The sequence below is a fragment of the Gobius niger genome (assembly GCF_951799975.1).
Source record: "Gobius niger genome assembly, chromosome: 8".
NCBI classification, from domain to species: Eukaryota; Metazoa; Chordata; class Actinopteri; order Gobiiformes; family Gobiidae; genus Gobius; species Gobius niger.
This window is the reverse complement of record NC_136859.1, coordinates 11856270-11882230: the sequence shown is the minus strand read 5'-3', so window position 1 is coordinate 11882230 and position 25961 is coordinate 11856270. Positions and strand designations below refer to the sequence as shown.

The window sequence follows — 25961 nt, the reverse complement described above, 5'->3', positions numbered from 1 at the left end:
AAATTTTGCAGCTCCATTGGCACAGATTAGGAGACGTTTCTATCAGTCAGCCTCATGGTAACTGTGGCTATATAGGAGCTTATAATAAGTATATTAATAATAATGCATTAGACGCTCAAAGTCGCTTTACAATATCATGTATTATTCATTCACACCATACTCGGTGGTGGTAAGCTACTATTGTAGCCACAGCTGCCCTGGGGTAAACTCCGACCACCACCAACCACTCACTCATTACATTGGCCAAGCTTCCTGGTGTATCCCAAACAATCTCCCCTCCAAGTTCCGACCAGGCCCTTCCCTGCTTAGCTTCCGAGGTCTGTCGGGATCAGGCAGCGTAAAGGCGGTTTGGCCACGATCACCATTACATGTGGAGAGCAATAGTATAATGTATTAAGTTAAGTTATACTTTATTTATCCCCGTAGGGAAATTCATTCTCTGCATTTGACCCATCCTCAGTGATGCTGGGGCAACCTGTTAGAGCAGTGGGCAGTCAGCGTAGGATTGTGCCCGGGGACCCACCTCCAGATGTGGAGCCAGGCGTTTGATTAGAGACACCCGGCTGAAGGATTATCCTGTTATATATATTTTTAGTGGTGGGGGAACATGTAAACTCCACACAGAAAGGGATCGAACCCGAGACCTTCGAGCTGTGAAGCACGCACGCTAACCCCTGTGCCACTGTATACAATAGGTTTATGTAAGCTCTCAGTTGTCCAGGTGTTATCCATTGTGATGAAGGCTTTCACAGTTGTCTACCGGACTGGTCTAGGCTTTCAATGTAAACAGCAAATGAAGTTCATTCCGTCTGTGTCTGGTCTACATGTTTGATCTTGGTGTCAAAATGAAAGTAAGGCCTTGTGGTTGCTGTCAGTTGTGTAATTAAACACGTATAAGCCCCTGGGAAAGTATAGATGAGAGTGAAGCACAAGAAATTAAGTCAAAATAACACCTGACACAAGGGCACATTCTGGCACCAAAAAGCGTTTGTCACAATTGAGCAATTTTGCTAATTTGGTTTTGTTTGTAATATAAATATATGCTTATGTGATTTTTGCATTAGCTCTTATGTCAACAATCACCTACTTTATAGTTTTGGAGAGAGAATCCACTCTAAAAACATCTCTGTTTGGTTTGTACTTCACCTGTCAATCAAACCATAACGTGTAAAGACCAGGGGAGGGGTAACACTGAAAACAAAGTCAATGTGTTTATTTAACTGGATTACCTTCTCGCGAGTTATCATTGACCTTTGTAATTATTTTTCTACGGTTTTTGGCTGTTTTCTTGGTGAGCTTTTGTGCCAGTGCTATGAGTGTGGTTTTGTTGAATTCAGCATTTTTTTGTGTCTTTCAGGTGATAAAAAAAAACATAAACAAAAACAAACAAAAAACATTTTCACTTCTAGTCATATACTTGTCATAAAAGGTACAATCAGTCCTGAAATTGTTTTAGCTACATTTCTTTTAAATCTGAGTGGCTTCTGATTACATGAGTGTGTTAGCATTACTATACAGTCTCCCACTGAGATCAATACAACTGTAAGGCGGTTGCAGATCCATTTTAGGGGCTTTAAAGTACAGTTCTTTGATTATCATAACAAAAGTGCTATAATGCATTACGCTTGATATTTGTCTTTACTTTGAGGTAACTACTGCTAGCTCGCATACCACAAGGCAAGTACAAATGGCTTCGGTACAGGTCTATGTCCTATGCCCTTTCTGGCAAAACTGTCTATTTTCTGTCTACTTTTATGATCCCATTTGGCTTTTAATGATTAGGCCATGGGATACTCGCATTATTATGAGCTTCATAATCAGGCGATCAGTTCTCTTTCATTTCAGACCGTTGCTCGAGGCTTAGTTTCACCTAACTTTGAGCCAAGAATGCAGAGCTGGAATATATTGCCAGAAGTGAGTGACAGTGACGGTTGGGGATGGGAAAGTCACCTGTGCAAATAAGACAGGGACAGGGACAAGTTGAGGCACAGCTATGTTCACAAACATGTTCAAGAAAAATGTTGGCGGTTGGCGATATAATAACATGGATCAAAACGGTCAAGGATGCAGTGAAAAAAATAGGTTTACATTCTTCTTCTGATGATGACTCTGCAATTAGAAGTATGCAAACAGGAAATCCAATAAATATATAAACTGATCATTGCCGTTTGTCACTGACCGGTCACTCCGACTATCGACCGCAGCAACTGTGATTCACAAACCTGATTGAATGTGTTGCATGTGGCCATCTTATTACACATTTTTATTATATTATCTCTTTTTTGTCCACCCTCTGATCACGATGAATTACTATGTGGACCTAACTTCTAAAAATCCAGCTGTCCAAAGTGGAGTAAAGTGTGATCAGGCAAATTTAAACCTTCCTGCGTCTGACTTCAGTGCATCTGTTCATCATTGTTGTTAGATGTTAGGTCTGCAAAACTGCCATACTGTTTTGACATTGTGTTTGGTTGTTATTTGTAATGAATGGGTCCATATAAAACAAAATGACATTTCTTTTTCATATATTCTGACATTAGAAAACATTTTTGTGTTCATAAAATGTCAGAAATGTAGAAAAACAACAGAAAGCAACAAAGTCACAGACATAAGCGCCGATCTCGTGGGGTTTGAGTACCCACCCAATAAATATGCCCTTATTACAAAATGATTTAACAGATATAACCTGTAAATCACAAGAGCCATCTTCTTCTCACATTCGAGTGCGAGTTGGTGTGGTTTCTGTATAAGTTTGATGGTTGCTCATTTAGCTCAATAAGGAGAGCACAGACTCATAAGCAGGAGGTTGTGAGTTGGAGCCTGATGCTCGTCAGTGTTTTTTGGTGGTTTGGGCGTTTGAAAGGCCACCCACTGTGAAAAACATAAACCGGCACCTTGCTTGGAAGCAAGAAGCAACACCAATATAACTGGAGGTGACGGCTTTTGGAAATACAAGCATTATTTTGAGTTTATCTCGTTATGTGCAGGAAACAAGCCGTTCTCAACTGCAAAAAACTCCAGGTCAAACTTGTAGCACAGATGCTCAAACTGGAGGATTTTTTTCTGACATGTGAGTGTGGCTGACCTAAACCAATTTGAACTAAAGCAACTAGTAATCAGGTTACTTTTGAAATAAAGCAATCAAAGAAGTAACTAGATTGCTTTTAGAAGGAGTAATCAGTGGGCAGTGATGTGGCCTAAAATCTATATCATGACATAAAAAAGAAATATCACAATAATTATATATTTGACGATATAATTGACAGTGGACAAATGACTTCAAAATCCCAGCCTTACGCCTATTGGGAAGATTAAGTCTGTGATATTTTGTTAATTTTTTTAACGGCACACTATTTGCTACTCGCAAAAATGATCTACTCAAGCAATTTACATTCTTCCTTTCATTTTACTTTTTAAGCACCTGTCCCCGTGTTCTACAGTCAGTATTTATGCTGCTCTGATGGAGCTGAGTGTAACATAAATTATATGTCCACGATATAAAAAATGACATGAACAATATTAAAAAATTACATCGCGATAACGATGTCGTATCACATATCGTTATCGCGATCCTACTGATTACTCTTGCCCACGCCTAGTAATCAGTAGGATTACTTTTACGGTGCATCTGCCCAACACTGGTAATACTTCTACCACAGAATTGTATGTCGCCCACTATCTCAATCTTAAACCAATGGCCCTTGAGAATGTTAAAATGAACAGTCTGGAGGCAGTGTGCTTAGCTTTACAGACTGCTTTCTCTATTCTCTCAGAAGGTTAACCGCGGTAGAGGTCATTATGTGTCCTGAACAAGCATCTAAAACAGTAAATAAAGCAGATGAACTTAGGAGGGGCAATACAAATAAAATGGTTAAATGCAGCTGTTCAAACACAGCCACATGCCGTCTACTTTTACCCACATGTTCATAAGCTTATGTCATGCTCTTTATGAAGTGTGAATTCTAAGAAGAAGCAGATAGTTTTAGTTTATCTGTATCTTGCCTTCAATAGGCAGTGTGCATGAATTGTTTTTTCATATCTGCAACCCTGTGCAGTGGAGCTCTTCGTAAGCAGCTTAGGGTAAGGAAATCTCAGGTAAATGTGAAAAGCCTTTAGACTTAGAGTTAGATCCTAGTTTGTGATTATAAACGGCTGCGAGCTGCTGACGTCAACAGACAGTCTGTGTTAGAGGCTTCCTGCGACAGACACATTCTGAGGATACCCAGGACTGCCCACTGAGGAAAATGGGTACTGAGCACCAGCTAATTGCAACCGTGCGGAAAAGGAAATTGCAGTACTTTGGTCATACCATCAGAGCATGAAACCTTTGCACCCACATCCTGAAAAGGTGAAAAGATGGCAGACCGTTGAGAGGGAGAGGATGGAGCGATGACATCCAAGACTGGACCAAAACATCCTTTGGGAAGTGCACGACCTTTTGCATGGCTATGGAGCCAGTGGAGGAAGCTGGTCGAGAGATCCATGGTCCCCGACCTTCAGAAATGAGGATGGGAGCAGTGGTTTTCAATGTACCACCAAAGAAAAAAGCTCCGGGACAAGCAAAAAATACTCATACTCCTAGAGGCCACTCTGCAGGTGTCGTAGCATGTTATGTTCTTTTACTCATGAATTGTCCGTGAGAGTAAATACTACGCTCACAGAAAAGACAAAGGGAGCGATATTGTATATCCAATTACACAATTTTTTTCACTCAAACCTGGCTGTAAATGCTGTTCAAGTGGCGCTAGCCCGCAGTTAGCTTTGCCCGCTAGCCTGTTAGCTTCTTCTTCGGGATTCTATTAGTGTGTATTGGTGGCACCTACTCAGAGGCTGCGAAGTTGCAATTGTGGTTTTCTGGCCAGAGACACCAGGGGGAGATGAAAGACACCCCAATCACCCCATTAACACTTGTATTACCCCCAGAGGGACTACAAAAAGGATTTCTTAAGACAAACAAGCTACTTAGTACTGCTTTAAATAAGGTAGGGTAGAAAATACCCCTACGAGGTACAATTTTGTAATATGTAGTCATACAGGATTCAGATGGTTGCCAGCTGATAGAGATCGGCAAACATGCAAATCTGAACAGGAGAGAGAATTTGGTCTCAAACAAGAGAAGCAAGTTTGGTGAGTTTATTTAGATTTAGAACAAAAAAGCAATGCAAAACTTTGTCCATTGTGAGATCAATAAAGTCCTATCTTATTTTATCTTCTCCTTGTGATGCACATTGGAGTTAAAGGCCCTATACCTGATTTTGTTTGTTTGTTTTATTACAAAGAAAGAAAGAAGAAGACACAATATGTTAGTTATGGTCCAAACTCATTCCTAACTTTTCGAACGTATTTGTAATATCCCGATTCTTCACAGGGAGCAGTTTATGGCACACTTCACAACTTGCAGGGTAACTTTTCAGGGTCATTGTCACAGAAGAGTATGTGAGAGTTCATGAAATTGATACAAATGCTTTATAAGTGTTTTTTTCCCACAGATGTCTGAGTTTACAATATACTACAGGACAACAAAACAAAATCAGGTATAGTGCCTTTATTAGCTTGAGAACTATTAGTTGAGCGACTGAACTTTTCTTATTATAAATGCAGGTTTTTGGTATGCGCCTGTATAGCAATGTATGGACCAAATGAATGGAGAGATTCTGTAGATTTGGGGATATAGTGATGCCATAAGACTTGTCTGGATGCAGTGAGTACAGAAGTTCCATAGAAGTCCCAAAAAGCATAACTTTGAGATGTTGCTAATACTTAGGAAAATGACATCATCCATGAATGATTACTTTGACTGAAGTCCCAGGCTGAATGGCACTGTATCCATCTGTACCACACGAGGGAGAGTGAGATAAGGGCTCGGCCGGACTGTTTTGAGGCATTCAGCGTTTTGCAGAAGTGTGGTGCGCTTCTTCATCGTGATGGATGGGGCAGGAAATGACAGCGTAAGTGGTTATTAAAAAGAGGAAATGGAGGTATTTGTAAAAAGTCTGTCGACGCGCGTGTAGTGTACGTCTGGTGTCACCACGGGCCATGTGCAAGCTAGGCTACATTAAAAAAAAAAAAAAATCTCTTCTTAAAGTGGTGTGGAAAATCTGAGACGCTTGGTGCTGAAGTGACTGCAGTGTTTTTTGTTGTTGTTTTTTTGAGTCCCTGGAATGAAATTGTAAGGCAAACCACTTCTATTGAATGATTATTATAAATAGTTAGGGCACCAAGTGTGATTGCAAGTGAATTGAAATGGCAGTCGTGTGTTTACTTTTGTGATTCTTGCACGGCAGTTAATCCACAAATCTACTGGCAACTTGGCCGTGTATTGAGCCCTATAAATAGTATTTTCTTTCCAATGTGAGTCAAATTTCTAAACTTTCTGGCTGTTACGAATGCTAATATGAGTGTTTGCACCTGAATAGAGTTTGCACAGTGTGTTATCTACAAGCGCAGCGAGACAAGAGAGGGAGGCCTCACTGCAGAGATAGCACGAGGCTCGTCATATGGAGATAGTTCGAAGTTCTGTTCACATGATTTAAATGTGCTTCATGTCTTGTGGCAAATAATCCAGTTCTTCTTCTTATTCTCAGAGACCGTGCTCTCCCCAAAGAAATCGAAAGCTATGGGGGTGCAGGTGTTCTGACTCAGGGACCCGGTTAATTTGTTCTCAATTCAAGTTGTAAGCTTCTATTATTCCAAGTGGACTTTTTTTTTTTTCTTTTTTTGAATCTCGGCTTTCTTTAATCCCTGGGCAGGTTATTAGGAGTGGATGCTCGCTTTTCAATTATTTAACAAGTTTCAATCAAATGATCCAGTAAATGGCTGCCAACTCACCGCTTCACTTAGCTGGCCTTGTAAAGAAAAATGTCATTTAACTAATGATGTGGCAGATTCTCTATTAAAAACACACATACAGAGACAAGCCCTGGCGTATTTTGCACTTAGCATTGATAGGAAATAGCAGGAGAATCAATGGCTGGCAAAGCACAGCATGTATTTTGCACCGAGACATAAGCCTGGCCCATAAAGGGACAAGCAGCCAATAGTGAAGTGTGCAGAGGTGCATGGTGTGCCACATCTGCCCGTCTTTATGGGAACTCATTCACTGCAAAAAACAAAACAAAACAACAACAACAATATTGATTAGTTTGAATTAGATTGGCCCGAATTAGAGTTGTTTTGACAAGGTCATATTTAGTTGTGTTCGAGCTAAATCTTATCTTGCTTTTTATTTTGAGTTAAGAAACTTGTCCTTTTGGCTGTTTCATTTTGTCATTTCAACCAAAACGACATTTCACAACATTTGCGGCGACACGGTGTTGCAGTGTTTGTGCTTCACAGCTAGAAGGTCCCAGTTTCAGTCCCCGGGCCAGGTGCCGCCTTTCTGTGTGGGGTTTGCATGTTCTCCCTGTGACTGCAGGTTTCCCCTACCACAAAAAAACATGTACAATAAGCCAGAATGAATGACAGGGTCTTTGAGGGTGTGAGTGTGGAACAATGAAAGGAAATCATACGATCTCTACAATCCGGCGTGGTGTGTTTACATGCATGAGTGCCATTGGGTTCATGAAAAATAAATAAATAAATGAAAAAGCTAAATCATTCTGGTCAAAAAGCAAGATTAATATTTTGAATACGGCTACAACATGTAAAAAAAAAACAATATTATTGACATTTTAGTCAACCATTCAACACAATAGCTTGTTTCGTTTCGTTTATTTGTCACGCACACATACATGTATGTACATACAGTATAACAACAACAACAACATAGACAAGACACAATATAAACTAGTCCTCGGAGAGAATAATCCTGCGTTATAGGTAACTGGTAACTGGGGCTTTTCCCACTTGACAATTATGTCTTACGACCTCAGAGCGTTTCAGCTGAATAAACTTGTATGTAAACAAAACAGCTAATGCAACAAAAGTTAGCTAAAAAGATGCTGACGGTATAATATGAATGTTTCTTCACACCAGATATAGGTCAAAACATAAAAAACTTTATACAGTATTAAGGGCTGTAACCAAAAGTAACATTCCCTTCACTGATGCAGTGGTTTTGAAAGTTGAAATGATGAAAGTTTTATCACTAGCTGTACTTCTCCACTAGGGGCCGCCATTGCTGTCTTCTTCTTGTGTCTGAACTCGGACCATTCTGATCATCTCCGAGTTTACATGTTGTAGTTACCAGTTTGAGAGGCGTTCTGAGGCATTTTTCAGGTCAGTATTTTACCAGCTGACATTAGAACAACCCTACATCAGGACTAAAATGGAATTAAAAAGGAAAAACGTGACTAAAACAGACGTTTAGCATGAATGATTAGGCTGTGCTAGGCTCAGTCAGATAGAAGACCTCTGTGATTTTGTCATATTTTCAGCCTTCTTGTGAGATGGACATTTTGTAACCCATAGCAATAACAATAATTTAGCAATATATCGTGCAGCCTAAATTCAGATTTTACGTCATTTCAACCAATGCTTGATATTTAGTTTTTGTAGTGTCTGTGACCCAGTGCTGCTGTGCTGTGACTGATACTGCTGTATTCATGCCACACTGACAAAGGGGAAAGAATACGCGCCATTGTGACTGAGGGGCATTCATGCATGAGACAGTTAGACACTGCAAATTAATGCGAAGGAACAAGCTTTATTATGTTATTATCTAATTGCATTGTGTTACCAAGTCAAATTAGCCTCATTCATATTTATGATAATGAGCCGAATTGATGAGATAGTCTTACCACCAAAAACATGGGTCCCGGGATCGTCGGTTGGTAGCTGTGTGCAGACATGACAGTGGGGGTCCTGACATCCTCTCATTTAATCAGCACCTCTGATTCTAATCTACTGGTTGGGCTTTAAATTCCGGTCTCTGCTGCCGTCTTTGTGGGAGAGCATTTCCTGATCCTGCCGCGTTTATAGCACAGGCTGACACCAGTGTTCCTCGCACCTCTGGCCGGCGGTGGGGGAGCCAGATGTGCTGTGAACTCAATACACAACATTGCTATGTGCTCGAGTGTTGACTTCATCAACACGTGGCACTGAGAGACTTGGCTCTGCTGCTAAAACCAGGCGGGTATTTTTGTGACCACATTTATATTAGTGTCTCGGTGACCTTGCAAACTGGCAGGGGGTATGCATTCTGTAAACTTGGATGTAATGGGTTTGTGTGAAGCTTGTACGGTATTTTATTGCTGTGTAGTGGAGGTGGGCGATGCTTTTTAGAAGTTGCACAAAATTGGTACGGCATTTCTGTTAGAAACCAACTAAAAAGCCACAAAAAGAGCTGATGAAAAAGAAAGACCTTCAAACTACTCAAGGGTTGTTTTTGCACTTTTGTGTAAAAAATTCCACTGTAAATTCTCTTTCTCCACAAGCACAACCCATTTACCAGAAGCGGCACTAAAACTGCACTATTTGGAGAAATGTCTAAGTGCAATTTCCTGACTTTCTAAGTATTGCGATTAGATTTGTGGCTACTGTTTTAAAATCACAATACTATTCACAGTTGATGTTTTACACATATCCAGGGGCATTAATATTTGAGAGCAGACTGAAATATAAACTGAAACTAAAACAAGATGCATTTCAGAACATGTTTGTTGAGCTCGGTGGCGCAGCAGTTAGTGCTCATGCGTCACATCTTCATCTTGTGAAGCTTAAATTGTCGACTGGACTGGGTTTGGTTGAGTTGAGGACATTTCGCTTCTGTTCTTCCTGCAGGCACATACTGTCATTGTGTCCTTGGGCAAGACACTTCACCTACCTTGCCTCCAGTGTCTGCATACACTGTTGTATGAATGAGTGTGTGTGTGAGTGCCTAAAGCAGGTAGAAAGAAATAAGAAGCTTCTGCGAATAGAAGCAAAATGTCAAACATTTCACAGCTACAAGTTCCTGAGTTTGATCCCTGTGCTGGACAGGGCTGTGTGGAGATTGCATGTTCTCCTTGTGTCTACCACTAAAAGCCACTGGTGGTGGTCGGAGGGGAGCGCAGATTGGCAGACTCGCTTCCGTCAGTCTACCCCAGGGCAGCCGAAGTGACTAAGGTCACCCTGAGTGAAAGTAAAATTGTTCCGTTTAAAGCACTTTGTGACCATGTCTGTGAAAGGCGCCGTTAGAATGAAATCTCGATTCATCATATTGGGTCAATCTGGCATCTCTGTTGTATAGCCGTACCTTTGGCTCTCAGGCACTGTACGGTTTGGCTTGCATATCAGTATGACGCACAACAGAGGGTATTTATCGCTCTTCATGTGGAAGCTTGAAATCATGAAACTTAGTGTATGTAAAGGGTGCCTACATAAATTGTATCGAAACAACTGCTGGCTCGCTGTCTTTCTCCAAACAAATTAATGTAGAACTCCCCCACAACTGTTGTTGAATCCCAGAGTAATAACGTCAAACATGGAGGCTGCTTCTCCACCCTCCCTGCTACGCTTAAGGATGTACAAGGTTTGTGTGAAGTTTATGCTGTATTTTAATGAAGTGCTTTTTTCCCCCTGGAGCAACACAAAATCTACGCCGTTTGCTCATGCACATTTTACTTTATTCTGGTGGATTATTTTATGATTATTTGTGTCAAGATTATTCAAAATCTATCAAGATATTCATTGTTGTCATTGTCACCAGCATCTCTAGAGTGAGGAAAGCAGTTACAAAGCTTGAAAACTGATAAAGGTTTATAATGCTGTGAAATATGTTCATTGATGGAAATCAGCTGATCTGATTTCTGGGCACATTGTGTCGAACGTAGACCTGACCAACTGCAGCAAATCCCAAATAAGAACAGTTTTATTTACGTTTGGCCAGGCAGCGTATTATCCTCTGCAAAAGAACAAGTTCCTGTTTTCCCAATGTCCTTGTTAACCCTGTCGACCTGAAATGTATGTGATTGTATTTGTTTGACTGTTCAAATCTCAGACTTATCTCATTAGTTAATGCTCCTGGACAAGAATGAGCCCAGGGAAATTCATCTTCATTTAAAACAAATTGCAAATCTAATACAAAAAAAAAAAAAGCAATTAGATGTTTTCCCTAAATCGTTCGGCTCTAGTCTATATAAAACTCTCCCACACCAGTTGAATCCAGTTAGCCCCAGAGTGCGATCGTGGATGATGAAAATGGAGGCTGCTTCTCCTCCTTCCTCACGCGTTAAGGATGTAGCAGAATGTTTCACCTCCAGCTCCTGAAGGCCTGTAGTGTCTGCGCCTTTTCATCTTGCTCTTTTAATTAGTGACTGATTTAGATCGGGCTTGGTGATCCGAGTGTCTGGCCAATCAATGGGGGAATTAATGGAAGCGCCGGTGCAGGCAGGCTGTAGTAGAACTGTGAACCGCAGTTACAGCTTAGGACGCAAGATGAACATAGACAATGCACGGTTGCCCTAATAGCTAATGACAAAGCTAATGACACCTAAACATGCAGCAGTGTTTCAGAAAATTGCTATTACGATATGACGATGACAATATCTACTTTTCTTTAAAGCCATATACCAGATTTCCTTAGTACTGGAATAAAATGTGTTTTGTTCCTTCAGTGTCTTGTTAAAGCACGCATTTGAGCTGTCCATCTAACTGTAAAGCATTTTTATTGATTGCGATAAATTGCAGACTAGCTACTGTGACAGTAAAGCTCCATTTAGCTTCCTGTAAGCTGTGAAACATGCTTATGAGCCCGTCCCTGTGAGGAAACGGGATGTTACAAATGTGCTAGGAAAGTAAGGAATGAGTTCTGTCCACAACAAGCAATTAAAAAAATATACGCGCCATCGCTTTTGGTCCTTTTGCACTATTTGCGTTTTTCAAATGACTTAAAAACATCTTGCCATTGATATTTAATTTAGATTTTATAACTATAAGTGGCGTTCACGTTTCAGAATGTGATGATGTCATAATGTCAGGTGGAGGGCAAGGGCCAATACAGCTCTAAGGGACAAATAAACAAATTTTGTCAAATGTTTTTCCTCATCAGTCTTTGACAGTGATTGGATCTACAAACCCGCTGTATTATTTTTATGGCTGAAAGTCCTTTCTACCGACCAACATCACACTCATGTTTTTGAATATTGGCTCCACTTTTGGACACCTTTATCATGAAATAGCTATACATGACTTTATATTTGCTAACAGAGAAGACAATGAAAAACTAAGACCAAAAGAAATTGCATTTTGATAGTTGCCATGGTTAATTTTCAGTTGCTCCACCTCAATTTTAAAGGTGCAGTCTACAACTTTTTATGTGATGATAAAATATTTGTGCATTTTTTACCTTTTAGTGTTTTTCCTCACAGTGGCTTTTATGACGCTTCAGGATCATTTTTTTTAGGGATTTGTACCAGAAACTGTCCAGAAACCCCAAAACAATTGATTCTGGAGCATCATAAAGGCCACTGTGAGGGAGAGCAAAGATGCCGCGCTGTAAAAAGGTCAAATATGCACAAATATCAAGTTAGATCGTGCACCTTTAAACTATAGGCTCTTTAGAATGTTGTAATGTCATGTGACGCAAACCTACTGGTAAATGGCCTCTTTATATGCTGCTTTTCCACCTAAATTAAGTACTTTAAGCGCTTTACGTCGAGGTTCACTCACTATTCACGCTCGCATTGTACGCAGACACTGGAGACAAGGGTGGGTAAAGTGTCTTGCCCAAGGTCACAACCACAGCTGAGATTCGAACAACTTCTTGGCTTTAGAACGACCCGCTCTACCACACGAGCTACTGTCGCCATTGAGCTTATATTTCAGAAAAACGTGTGAAAGTAATTCAGGCCTAAAACCTGGTCTGATCCGCTGGCACAGAGGGGAAGAGCAGTCTTTCAAATGAAGCTAATAACAATATCCGCCAGCTCTATAGCTAGAAGTGGCTTTAAAAACACAGATGTGCACCGTCTCATGACATCAGCAGGTTGTCGGGAAGTGTGTTGTAGATATTAAGAAAGAGACAGACTGGAATTGCAGAATTATTCAAACACGCATGAATGAAATAAAACACATCTCCAGGGATGTTTTTCGGGAGAAGTACAACATTTTAACAGGGTTAAAAGCTCAAAAAAGTCGGCTAAGCATAATACGGCCGCTTTAATTTTATCTTGAATGTACAATATCTCAGACTTATCCGCGTGATCTAATCACATCTGCTGAAATATGTCTTCTAATTTGTTCCAGGTTTCAACCTCAGAGCTATTTTTTAGTTCATTATGTAAATTGCACTGTGCAACCATGTGTTTATTCTTAGATGATTGCATTGCATTGATGGCTCCAGCTATTTTTCCCCAAACCCTCATGCGTTTCTGGATGAGCGGCGAGGAAATATTCAGATTAAAACAAACATAATAATATAATTGCTTTAGGATGCGCTCAGCAGGGCTTCACAGCTTTGGAAAAAAAAACCTCTAAATTGTGATTTTCTTGAGTTGCAATTACAATTAGATGTGCGTTTAAAAGCAACAAGTAGTCCACAGGTTTGATGGCACATTCACACAATTCAAAATTTTATGTGGTTTCCATTTTTGGTTGACAATTTTTGATTTATCTTTGATTTTGATATTGTACTGCTTTTATTGTGGAGGTAACTGTTCACACAAAGTAAGGACTGGTGTATAGATTTGAATCCGGGTTAGTGGCTGTTTGACTCTTTTTTGTATTGTTTAGCTACTGCTCAAATATGCATAACTTTGTAGCGCTTATCCCCTTCTCCACTGTATCAAATACAAACACGATGCTGGAGGAGATGTGTGAAGATTCACGCATGGATTGACTCAAGAAGCCAATATCAAATATATTCATATTTTTGAAAAATACCATCCCGTCCTAGGTCTGAAATTTTTCATTTTAAACACAACAATATGCATTAACATAAAAAATTTGAATTATGACATACATTAACATTATAATTGTATGCATTCCAGAACACGTTTGTAGAGGTTTAAGCCACAGTGTTAGCAGATTTCAAATACAATAGTGTTCTAAACAAAAGGGAAAAAACCCGCCTTTGCTATTTTCTTATTATGATGGTTGTAGGTTCTCATCCAAATCCATTCTTTGATTACCCACTGCAAAGTGCAAACAAAGCATTTTCTGTGTCAACCTGTCATTTTGACCAAGAATGACCTTGTATTGCTGGGAAAAATATAACTCAAAATGTAACGCAGTGTACCGTTAATTATCGATAGTGATTATTCTTCCCACTGTCAGTGCACAGTCAGTTCGCCCGATGCCCGGCAGAGTGCGAGGACAGCAACTACCAAACAATTTATATGTACATTAAAGGTCTTAAAAGGCTGAGGCATTATTGTTCACCTGGGACCAGCGAGCATCCACCACTCGCCACAGCACTGGTGTCAGGAGTCAAGGTGGATAAATGAAATATACCCACTAGTCCTTAAGTCAGCACTTCCATTACGCACTCTGACAGTGGCCGCGCCGACAGTGTACGTACAAGTGCTTTCTTGTCATGCTGCTTTACTGAATTCACAGCAGCGCGGCTTATTGAAATAAAATCCGACTGCCGGTTATGTAAATTTCTCAATGCAAGTTCCCCCGACGCCGGCCTTTCCACATGAAAGCCCATGACCTTACATATATTTATGTAGAATCGCTCACAAGGCTTGTAGTCCATTTGTTGCTGGCGTTTTGAGAAAAGGTGCACGGGGTAGGCTATGTGAGAGGAGAAAGTTGATATTTTGTCAAAGGGCTGAGTAAAAAAAAATCATAATCAAATACAAAGTGTGTTTGGTCACAATCAGCAAATCCCACAGATTGCAATCACAGAATGTAGGTCCTCTGCAGAGAACTAAGTATCCTGTCTCCATGGGGTCTCATGTATCACCTGGTAAACCTGTCATTCAGACAGCATGTTCTGAAATGCATGTTATTCTTTAACTGCACAGTCTTTTCTTGCATTGCAAACTGAATCATGGTTTTAAATGGTAAAAGGAAAAAAACAAACAAAACGTGCAAATCTAAATGCACAAAAAAGGATAATAGTTAGATATTTCTTTTCCCCAGCATCTTTCAGTCCTAATTCTTACAGAAATTATGTTAATAACAATATTCAAGACCATTTCATGCCTGTAATTGTGTGATAGTCTAATATTCCCTACACAACAGCAAGAACAACGTGAACTCGTGTTTCATTTTAACATAGGGGTCTCATTATTATTCATAGTAGCTGGTGCTTTGTGGTGTGTCCACTGCAGTGCCCTGAGCAGCAGTTCTGGTATTGCTGGAGCTCAAGCTGGATAGTAACAGAAATGATCACAGCTGCCCAATAGTAAGATGCAATAGGCCTGGCCGGCCACTCCATTTCCAGTATCACTCAGAACAACCTTTATAACTTTTCTCACCTGTAAGAACAGAGTTTGGTGGTCAGCCTTTTGAATGATTTGCTGCTGTTTCTCAGTCTTTTGTGTTATTTTATTACTTCTTTTTCTTATCTTCATATTAGAGTCAGTCTCCTATTTGGGTAATTAATCCAGGAAAAGAGCTCAGTAATAGCGGGCAGCTCAGTTGATAATGCATTTGCTCTCACTGATTTGAAGGTTGGTGGACCGATCCCGGCTGCCCACAGTGATGTCACTATGTTTTTAGGCATTACTTAACCCGTCTTGATCCCGGTGTCTGTGTGCAGTAAACTGGTGTATGACTGTGTATGTGAAAGGGTGAACGGTTCCTTGATGTAAATTGTGTCCAATGGAGGTAGAAACGTGCTACGAAAGTGTGACCATTTGCCATTTTTTTTGCTGGCCTGGCTATCAATGTAGTACTAGTATGGCTTTATAAACCAGTTGTTAAATTTGATAATTCAATTGCCAAGCTAGTTAAAAATGGTCTCTATTTTCAGGCTTGAACAGAATCATATGTTTCATCTCTCTAATAGATGTTTAGTTTCTCTCTGTATATCATGCAACTTGACAATTTAATGGGTAGACTGTTTGTGACCTTTACAAATATAAGCGTAAAAACTATATCTAGCATCTTGTCAAAGTATAGGCTCAGCTTGATTGTTTGATTTAGAAATGTCTCTCTCTCTTATACACTTTAAAGGTGCATTATTTCTTATGCAAGAAAAAACAAAACAGTGGCTGTATGGGTGGTTAGCATGGCGCCTTTACTGACCATCACAGTGGCCTCTATATCGCTCCAGGATCAATAGTGGCGTTACGTTACCCCTCAAAGCATCATGGGGTGTAGAGCGAGCCAAAAAAAGTGCCCATTTTGCATGGGCGGCCTGATAGTCAGTCTTCGAAAGTTTTCTGCAACAAAACATGTTCAAACGCCAAGGAACTACGCACTGCTGTTAGGGCTTGAGCAATTCGTACTCTCGATGTCCAGAACGATTGCCGGAGGGAACATTTTTGATCCCATTTCCAAAGCCCCGTAAGATCCGCGACAACATGACACAATTGGAAAGAGAATGGGCCAGACAAAAAATGGACAGGGCAAAGCGTTGGCAATATTTAATGTGGGCGAGCGACTTTCAACGTGTGGCGCAGATAAAGGGAAGCAGGTACATTTGTTCTCTGCATTTTGCCGGTCAGAAAGGTCCTGCGTCCGAGAAGGCCGAGCCGATACTAGCAACGCTCTCAGATGTGGAGTTATTGAAGCAACAACGATGGAAACGAAAGGCCCCGGCTGAACGTTTCGACCAAACAGCAGGCCCACTCAGACAAAGGGCAGATCTAAGCCACGGCTCATCATTATAAGATCCTGCAGCTCCGCTAAGTGACAACGAAATCGTGTGTGATCGCACGTCACCCAAATGTATGTCAGCACGCAGGCACACACATGCGGTTTGTTTGTCTGGCTTCATGACGCCAACTGTTGGCTTTTGTGTCTGTCTGATGGAATGTACAGGTGCCATGTTATCCACCCATACAGCTGCTTGATCGCTAAATAGTATACATTTTTTCCCATAAAACACCCTGAGTGTTATCTTTTTCACAATAAGAGTTCCTATTTAATTTTTCTAGCATTAAGAAATCAAAAGATGTGCTGTTGTCATGTTACAGTTTCATCAAAGGGTACCGGTACTATTTTTTAACATGTGCTGAATAAGATTAATTCCAGTTTTCAGCACATGATTTTCCGTCAGCAGTTTGGACCACAGCACTTTCTCTGAGTTAAAGAATGAGGTCAGAGGATGCTAAGGGTTACGGTATGTCTGCTGCTGGGGTCAGCTTCATCTCATTTCTATCAATCCATAAGCGACGAGAGACAAGGAGGGCCCTACACTTTAACTAATGAAATGTATTCCCCCAATATGGCCAAGACAAGGCCAATTATGGGATGCAGTCTCAGGACTTGAAGCATTTAATCCAACTCTGCAGAATGTGTGAAGAGTCTAGTATAGTATAGGATGATAGTCAAATGCAGCACCATTTTGTGGACATTAAAGGGTTTGAAATGTCCAAATCAAATGTTGTGCTGTAACGTAGCATTACTGTGTGAACTGCTTCATTTGATTCCTAGAAAATGTAAAAAACACAAAAGGTAATGACGACTTCTTTACACTTGATAGACAGATAAAAAAGGACCTGAAGGATTAACATACAGTCTTCTCTGTGTGTGAAAAAAATAACTCCATGACATAATGTGAAGATTACTTTTATGTTCTGTAATATATGAGCTCACCAATACATTTAACTGTTGCACATAAAATCTGTCTGGTTTAGGAAAGTGTGGCCTCTAATCTTTACAAACAGACAGAGGCTGGTGATGAGTGGACTGTATGCGATTCACAGGGTGTCCGTAGTAGTCCGAAGGATGGCTTCATTATGGTCACTAAAGGCTGCTGATAGCACAGAGAGCACAGAGAGCAGTGGGAGGGAGACACAGGCCGCTGCAGCAGCAGTGCAGCTAATGCTGCTGTTTACAGCGATGCAGTAAAGCTAACAGCACTGTGGCTCTACTGCACGCTGCGCTGAGCTCCACAGAGCTCTCAGAACACTGTGCACCGGGCTGCTCCGACTCGACAGCCTCACACACACAAAAACAAGCACAGGAAATAGACTGAGTGCATGGCAAGAATACTGCTGGAAAGATGGGATAAAAGCCCGCTAGTGCAATTCAGTCCTGTAGTTTATATGGAGTCAGAGAAGGTCATGCTGCAGTGAGAGGCAACACAGGCACAGGTTAAATGAATGGAGAAGCACATGAATGAGTGAGTGAGTAAATAAATAAATCAGTACAATGAATGGACATGTGTAACCAAATAAAGTGACAACAGTCAGAGAGAGAGAGAGAACAGTGAACAAACATCTGGAGAGAGAAGAGAGGAGAGGGGAGAGAGAGGAGGAAGAGGGGATAAACAAGGAGAGAGGAGGGATACGGGGGATAGAGGAGGGATACGGGGGATAGAGGAGGGATACGGGAGAGAGAGGAGGGATACGGGGGAGAGAGAAGGGATAGGATAGAGGGTGCGACAGAGATTGAGGGGTGTAGGGTGTGGAGGGAGAGGATCTGTTCCATCAGAGAGGACACACTCCAGTGGCTGTGATTGAAGTGTGGGCCAATTAACACAAGGAGCATTGAGCTCCAGCTGCACTCTCCTCTTCATTCCTCCGACACTGTTCATGTAACACACTCACATATATGTGCACTGTGCACCACACTGTGCTGCTACTTTATCTTATCTGCACCATAGCTATGGACCCGAGAAAATTATAGAGAGAACATCGCAAAGCTTCAAGATGTGGATGAAAAAGACATAATTGAGTCTTCATCTCCAGGCTGCATTACGGCTCTCAGAGAAGCAGTATTTTGTGCTCCTTACAGTATTTCGGATGTGAGACCTGGCTGTGCTCCATGCAGAGCTGCAGTAGCTTCATTACTCTATATGACAGAGTGTAGAGGAGCAACAGCCTGATGTGGTCCAGACACTTTCACTGTTACTCTCACTTCATTCTCAGTGTTCAGACAGACCAGGCTCAGCTCTGGCACTGCCTGCACAGGCTTTAGAGACCCCCAGTCTCCACACTCCTCTAAGAGCCAGCTCCCTGTGACCGCAGGCGCTACAGCTGCAGCATGTATAGTTAAGCAAAGATAACTTGATAAAATGTGGCTGGTTTTCAACCATCAGACTCACTCAGATTTTTCACTTTGTGGTTAGAGGCTACACTGGCCCTGGCTCTTTGGCTGCTGTAATGATGTACTCCACAGTGGCTGTCCAAAGAGAAACTACTGTAATGTGTTACTGTAATTGAGCTGCTTCTTCCAAAACGTTATTGGTGCCTTTTCTTTGGGGATTTTCAATTAGTTGCAGTTTCAAGGCTGGCACATACAGAAGCCATATAATCAGATGCATATTTTCAATTATAGAGGAGAGTCCAAAGTTTAAGCATTGATATTATCCGCTTGATAAGATTTATTCTGCTTTTGAAGTGTCTGGCAATTTGGGAAGAGAAAGAGACGCGTGTGTTGCCAACATGAATGTTTTCCCTCTCATCTCGTCTTGAGCTGCCTCTGTTCTGTCAGCCTGAGACTATCGCCGCTCTTAAGTGCTCCGTAAATATTCCTCAAGGTGTTTTTAGTTTGCTTGGAACAGCAGCGCCGTGTTTGCTGTAAATAGGGCTCTCTTTGTTTAAAAACGCCAAGTAAATAATTAGGCTGTTGGTAAAGTACGGAGGCACTTATTATAATGATTGACAAATTGTAAGATCAGCTTTGTACAGTACAAATATTTTAGCCCGGGTATATACAATGATTGGACCATCAATTTTAAGATGACAGGCGCGGCTTTGAGGATCCAAAAGAGAGAAACGTTTCCTATTATTTCTCATATATATTTTCTCTGCAAATGTAGTCCGATGTTTCTTCTTGTCTCTCTTTAATTGGAGATATTTTTACTTTCACACATACATTATGTAGATGTATAAACTAGAGTCATATTATTGTTATGAGAATATTTTAATTTTTTGTATTGCTACGGTTTGATTCAGAAAAAGTATGTGATGTGCGAATCAATACCTAAGTATTGATTCGCACATCCCTACTGTGATCCTACGGTGGATTTCTCTTTGGTTGGCTCAAAGAGAAATCCATACAGCTTGAATTAATTGCCTAATTTAAACATTTGGAGTGTGCAAAGTCCCACGCTGATGGCACTGTATACACCCTACGGGATTAAGAGAGGTTCCAAAAGAATAGAGGGGATCTTTCTTAAGGCACTGGAGGGGAAAAAAAACACTCAACTACAAAGATTTGCATTTTAACAAAAGCTTCATTTACAGCGGCAAATCAAATGAAACTGTAATCTCCCACTCTTTTCCATAAAGACACTCACTGCACTGCTCCCTCTGTCTCCGCCTGAGCCTGCGCTTCCGGTGTGTCAAGTCGAGATTGGAGCACATAATGAAGTCTATAGTAAGAGATATTTCAATGAGGATTATTTGGGTCTAATTTACTTGCACTTTGCTTTGTGTGGGAGAGGCTACATCCCTGCGAGCGGAGATGGATGCCAAGTGAGTGGACTGTGTGGAAAACAGGATAGTATATAGCCGGATAGTCGTAGGTAGGTGGCACGCCGGTTGAGCACTGCCAATGAAAACACTTCATAAAGAAATAGTGTGACAGGCCTAACAGTTAATGGCCGGAAACTCGGCGCTGCGCAATCTGTCTCCACCAAATGATGTGATGACGGCCATCTTGGGGCGACGTTTTTACCAGTGAAAACAACTACAAAGCATTTTTTTATCCGTCATTATTGCATTCCCCTGTACTCTCTCTCCCACTAACAGGTACTGCGTATCTTTCCCACTGCCTCCTTTTCTACGTACAAGTGGAACAGATACAGCAGTAAACTATAACAAGGAAAATCTACCACTAAAAGTAAAAGCACTGAAGAAGGCATTTTGGAAATCACTTCAAAAGAAATAAAATAAAACATGTGCCCACTAATGAAAGTAAATAGATTATAATGAATCTGTGGCTGTTTTTATACATACTTCTTTTGCAGGTTTTTAGCACGTTTACATTACCAGTCCAGTCAAATGGTGTGGCATAGAAAGTACTGATACCTGCTCTAAAATGTACCCTATTTAAACTTCACTATTATACAAAATTGGCTTTTTTGAGCTTTAACTGTAATGTTGCATCATCATCAAAAACATAACTGCAGTGGTGTGTTTAGTTTCGTTCACGTTGCAGCTAAGTCTCTCTCCTTCCGCGCTCAAAAACACCAGCTTAAACTCCAGTAAATGTCAGGAGGAGAAATCCATGAGATTTTTCAAACTTGTTCTGATCCAGGGTCAAACTCTCTTCCCTGCACAGACTTTTTTGCCAGTTGCCATTGTTCATATCACTTTCAGTGTGAATTGATTGCCTTTTCACAGTAATAGAAGCACCACTACGCCCTCTGCTGGCATTTTGTTTAACTACATTTTACAACATCTGACATCATAGGGATATTCTCTAGACATAAACATTCATTTTAGTCATACCGCAAAAATACTAGTGCAAAGGAGTCAGAAAGTCATTTAAAAAAGACTAATATTGGACAAGAAAATTACTAATTGTATGTTGTTTATTTGTGTGGCTTTCTTATTTGGTCTGTGAAAAAACTAGTTTCTACTGAAAAACTCTGTTTTTGGTGGTCTTTATAAATAAAACAAGTAACATTAAATTAAACCAATATAATCACTCAGTTTTGGACAATAAACTGTTTCCATTTCACCACTGCACTGTTTTTAGATAAGTGTTTTGTTACTTTAAACATGGACTTGCCCCTGCTCCATTACAGAACTTTATTAAACTTAAGACTGCGTGTGGGATGGGCACCAGGGCCCCACCTCGGGGGGAGTGTGAGGTCCCACACAGGACACAGCTTTCAGTCATAAATACTGGAATCGTCTCCCATTATCAATAAGAGAGACTTCCACACTGGCCTTTTTAAAATCCCAACTAAAACAGTGGCTAAGGTGAAACCAGAACATTTTTAGTACTGACCTGTTGTCACTTTCTTGAATTTACATTTTTGTGTTATGTTTTATCTCTGTCACCTGACTAGGGACTACAGATGGAAACTAGCATCTTTGCTATAATCTGGCATATGAGAAACGTTGTATAGGTTCATTAATATGCATTGTCCCTATCAAATAAAAAGGAAAATTAAAAAAGAAAAACAAAACTTATTACACTTTCTTTGTTTCCAGTTGAAATGTTTTTAGAGCAAACAGGCCCAAAACTGAAAATTCCCGAAGTCAAAAGTGTACTTTCACTTTCCACTGCCGTTACATACGACACACACCCTCCCAACCCATTACCGTTTATGTTTTGCCTTGTAGCTGCCGCCCACTCTCACTCACATGTCCATGACCTGCCACTCAAAACAAAGCAGCGTTTGTTTAGGCCGAACACGTCGACGCATCCAGCTAATCGATATCTCCCTTCTTGCTGCTCTCCCCCTCCCAGCAGCGCCCGCCTCAACGCGTTTGTCCTCCCACTGTCCCCTGCGCTCTCCTCCGCACGCTCGCTCTTAAATCATGTCTCTTTAGATTTTCATTTATCAACAGAACATAATTTGTGGAAAACATCTATTCGGGCCATTAACATTCATGTTATTGTAATCTTCTTTTTGATACACATTAAATCATAATAAAATTAGAAAGTCACTTCTTGAGACTAAAATCACTCTACCTGCTCAGCTGAGCGTTTGCCCACTGATCCAAAGGTCAGTGGATCGATTCCAGCTCCTACTAGTGCATACTGTTGTTGTATCCGTAGGCGAGACACTTAACCCATCTGCCTCTAGTCGCGTCTGCGTACACACGTGTGAGTGGTTCCTTGATGGAAAGTGCTTTGAGTGCCCGGTGGAGGTGGAAAAGCTCTATATCAATGGGGACATTTACTTGCATACTTATACACCTGTCACAGCTGCTCGTATTCAAAGCATGGGTCAGTGGTGTCCTTGGCAAAGTGACCAAGATAATTTTATTATTCATGCAAATAGGAATATATTGATATTAATATTGATTTTGCCATTAAGGAGCATTATTGCGTATAGTGCTGTGCTTAATCTCGACTTCCCATTTTGGATGTTGTCTCTCTTTGAGCTGGTTAAGCATGAACCAATACGCGAACATACCATTGAAAGCTAAGAACCTCCAGAGGTCATTCACTGGGCTTTAACTGCTGGAGGCCTGCCCTGGCATTGCAAAGGGACCTGTTTACTTCAAATCTGGGTGAGCAAATAAAAAAAAAAGCTGGTGAGCGATTACAGTTGTGTGGATTTTTTCTACTTTTCCATTCTACTTGGTTTTGATCCAGCACACTGGCTTAGAATTAGTGGATTTGTTTTGACCTACAAACTACTTCAAATCTGGGGACACATTGGTCAGACAAAAGACAAGATCATTCACACCCGTAAAAGACCAGCAGTTTTTCTGATTAACTTTGCGGAGACTGCCCAGTTGTTCTCAGTAATGCTGTTTCATCAAACCTTGGTATCAAAAAATGATAATATGCCGAATAAAAATCTGTCCCAAAGCTGACTATAGATCATCTTTTCAATACATCATCCGTACCTTCATTTTTTTCCCTGTTCCACCGAGGTATTCCCTTGTCTCCGTCATGCATTGCTAACCCTGAATGAGGCGCCGGCCCCCCCTCCCTACTCTGTAATAGTTTCATATTGAACGTCTAATAATTACCGAATGGCAGTGCTTAATGCCTTCTCACTCTTTCCCTTCTGTCTCTCATTCATAACTCCAGACAATCCACGTTTTGTCTACTCCACTCAGAAGACAGATCAGGGTCAAAGAGCTGTCAGGGAGAGTGACAAAGAGGGGCAGATCGGCGGAAGATGGAGCAAAAAAAAAAAACGTGACAAAAAGAAAGGAAATACACCCGGGCAGTGAGTCTTGGGCTGGAAATATTATGTCAGCGAGCCTCAGTTTAATCAATGCAATTGTGTTGGTACCTGAAGCCATGGAAATAGGCCGAAGAGATGGAGAATATGAAAAGGCAGCCAGACGCAAATGGAGAAAAGGAGGGAGGGCAGTTGGCACCGGGAGTAAATTGAAAATGATGTGCTGTGTTTCTCTGCGCGCGCGGCTAACATATTAACCCCGCTATCTCCCAGGTAGTCATTATCTTTGGCTGTGTGTGCTGGCGTGAGAGCGTTCACATGTGTTTGTGCTTACTGCGTTAACCCTCATATCTCTCTATCATTGGACTGCTCTCAGGGCACGGTGCATTCATCTGGTGTGTGTGTCTGCAGAAGTGTGCGTGCTTTCGCAGGGCGTGTGTTTTTACAGTGATCTTAATTGTTGTTATCATTCATGCCGCGCAATAACCACCTCCGCCCCTGTCTTTGTCTCTGTCTGCGGTTTGCCGTCGTTCCTTTTCACCCGTTGCCTCTAACGGCCAGTTTCTGTGCCGTTGTTTGTTTGCGTTTCTCGGCCTGCAGCCTAAATGGCACTCATTTCATCTCTCCATCTCGTTTGCTTTTCCCTTCTTCATTGTTTTTCCATCTCGGCATTCCATATTCCTCATTCAGAGCTTTTTCCAGCCAACGGTAACTTTTATTAGGCCATGATTGGATTCAGAATTCATTATTCTGTCCTGCCTGTATTGGTTTGCGCCCCCGCTCTCTCCAGATATTGAGCATTTTTCCACATATGTTGCATTGTATGTTGTTTTCTTGATGGTCATAAAAGCCTGATGATACCAAAACACCTTACTCCAACTCAATCTTTTTCTTTTTTTACTTCTCTTCCTTAGGCACCCTCTCTTAGTGCGATATATATCTGCCTCCCCCCTCGGCAGGTTGCCATGGTCGCCATACCTACTCTCTCTCTCCTCTTGGTGCTGGTAGAGTGGGCAGGTCTGCTGAGCGCCTCGCCCCACCTGCTGCTCCGGCCCAGCCCACGGGAGCGTGATGCTGGGGCCATCATGAACTTCAACATTGCTGTGATCCACGCCGGAGCCACCGTGCAGGCTGAGGCGGCGGTGGCGGGGCCTGGGGGGCGAGTGCTGTACCCGGGCTTCGGTCGGGTCTATGGGTCCTTGGGAGAGAGTGTGGTCACCCAGTGGGGCTCTGCGAACGTCATCTGGCTACAGGTCGGACACCTACTGCTCATTCACTATTTAACACAAGAGACTAACAACGACCTCCATTATTCATAGTTCCTCTCATTCTGCTCTGAATGAGCTGCACTCTGCTGCGTGAATGAGCACACTCTGCTCTTTGACCGCTGTTGTATTGTCTGTGCTACATGGCCCATGCATGTACCTTCTCTGTATTACACACAGTGCTCTCTCTCTGTCTGACCTCTCACTGTCCCTCCTCATGCTCTGCAGGTGAATGACAGTAGTCCAAAGACTGTGCTGTCCCAGCTGTGTGAGCTGCTGGCTGCACGGCCCCTGCAGGGTCTGGTGTATGAAGAGGAGAGGCCCCCACGCACGGCCTGGGGCCCACTAGCCCCAATGCTGGAGTTTGTCTCAGCCCAAACAGGACTGCCCATAGTGGCAGTGGGAGGTGGAGCTGGGCTGGGGAGAATGCCGCAGGTAGGAGATGGCTATAGGGGGAGGTGGGGGTAGTGGGGTTTATGCAGAGTTCTGGTACGACGAATGATAAACTGGAGGGATGATTCATCAAGAAACATGTATAATTTATGCCAACGTTATAGAAGAATAAAACACCTGTCAGCTAAGTGTTGCAGCATCTTGATATAGAGTTACAGTGTCTTGTCCTCTTTATTCAGAGAAGGAAGGGTCCAGTGGGACGAAGGGAAAGACAGGGTCAGGGTCGCTGCTCCAGTCTGTAGTACTTGATCTGTGAATGACATATACATCTTGCTCTATTCTTCCTGTGGGTTTAATCATGTGAGCTTGTATATACTGTAAGAGTCTTTTCGGTTTGGTCCAAGCTTATAAATACTTTTGCTTACTGATTCTATTGCCAAATACAAAAAAAACAAGTATTTGTGCTTACGAGTAGCACTCGTATTCAGCTCCTGTTGAGG

The 25961-nt window shown here is 41.6% G+C and overlaps 1 protein-coding gene across 1 annotated transcript in view; it reads left to right on the top strand.

Annotated features, from left to right (window-relative positions):
• Positions 1–25961, top strand: part of grin2db (glutamate receptor, ionotropic, N-methyl D-aspartate 2D, b) — a 69514-nt gene that overhangs the window by 4904 nt on the left and 38649 nt on the right. The window contains exons 2-4 of the mRNA XM_079561532.1: positions 24718–25056; positions 25297–25526; positions 25701–25737. Of these exons, the coding sequence (XP_079417658.1) occupies positions 24769–25056; positions 25297–25526; positions 25701–25737 (555 nt within the window). The 5' untranslated portion in view covers positions 24718–24768. The remainder of the gene's footprint in view (positions 1–24717; positions 25057–25296; positions 25527–25700; positions 25738–25961) is intronic.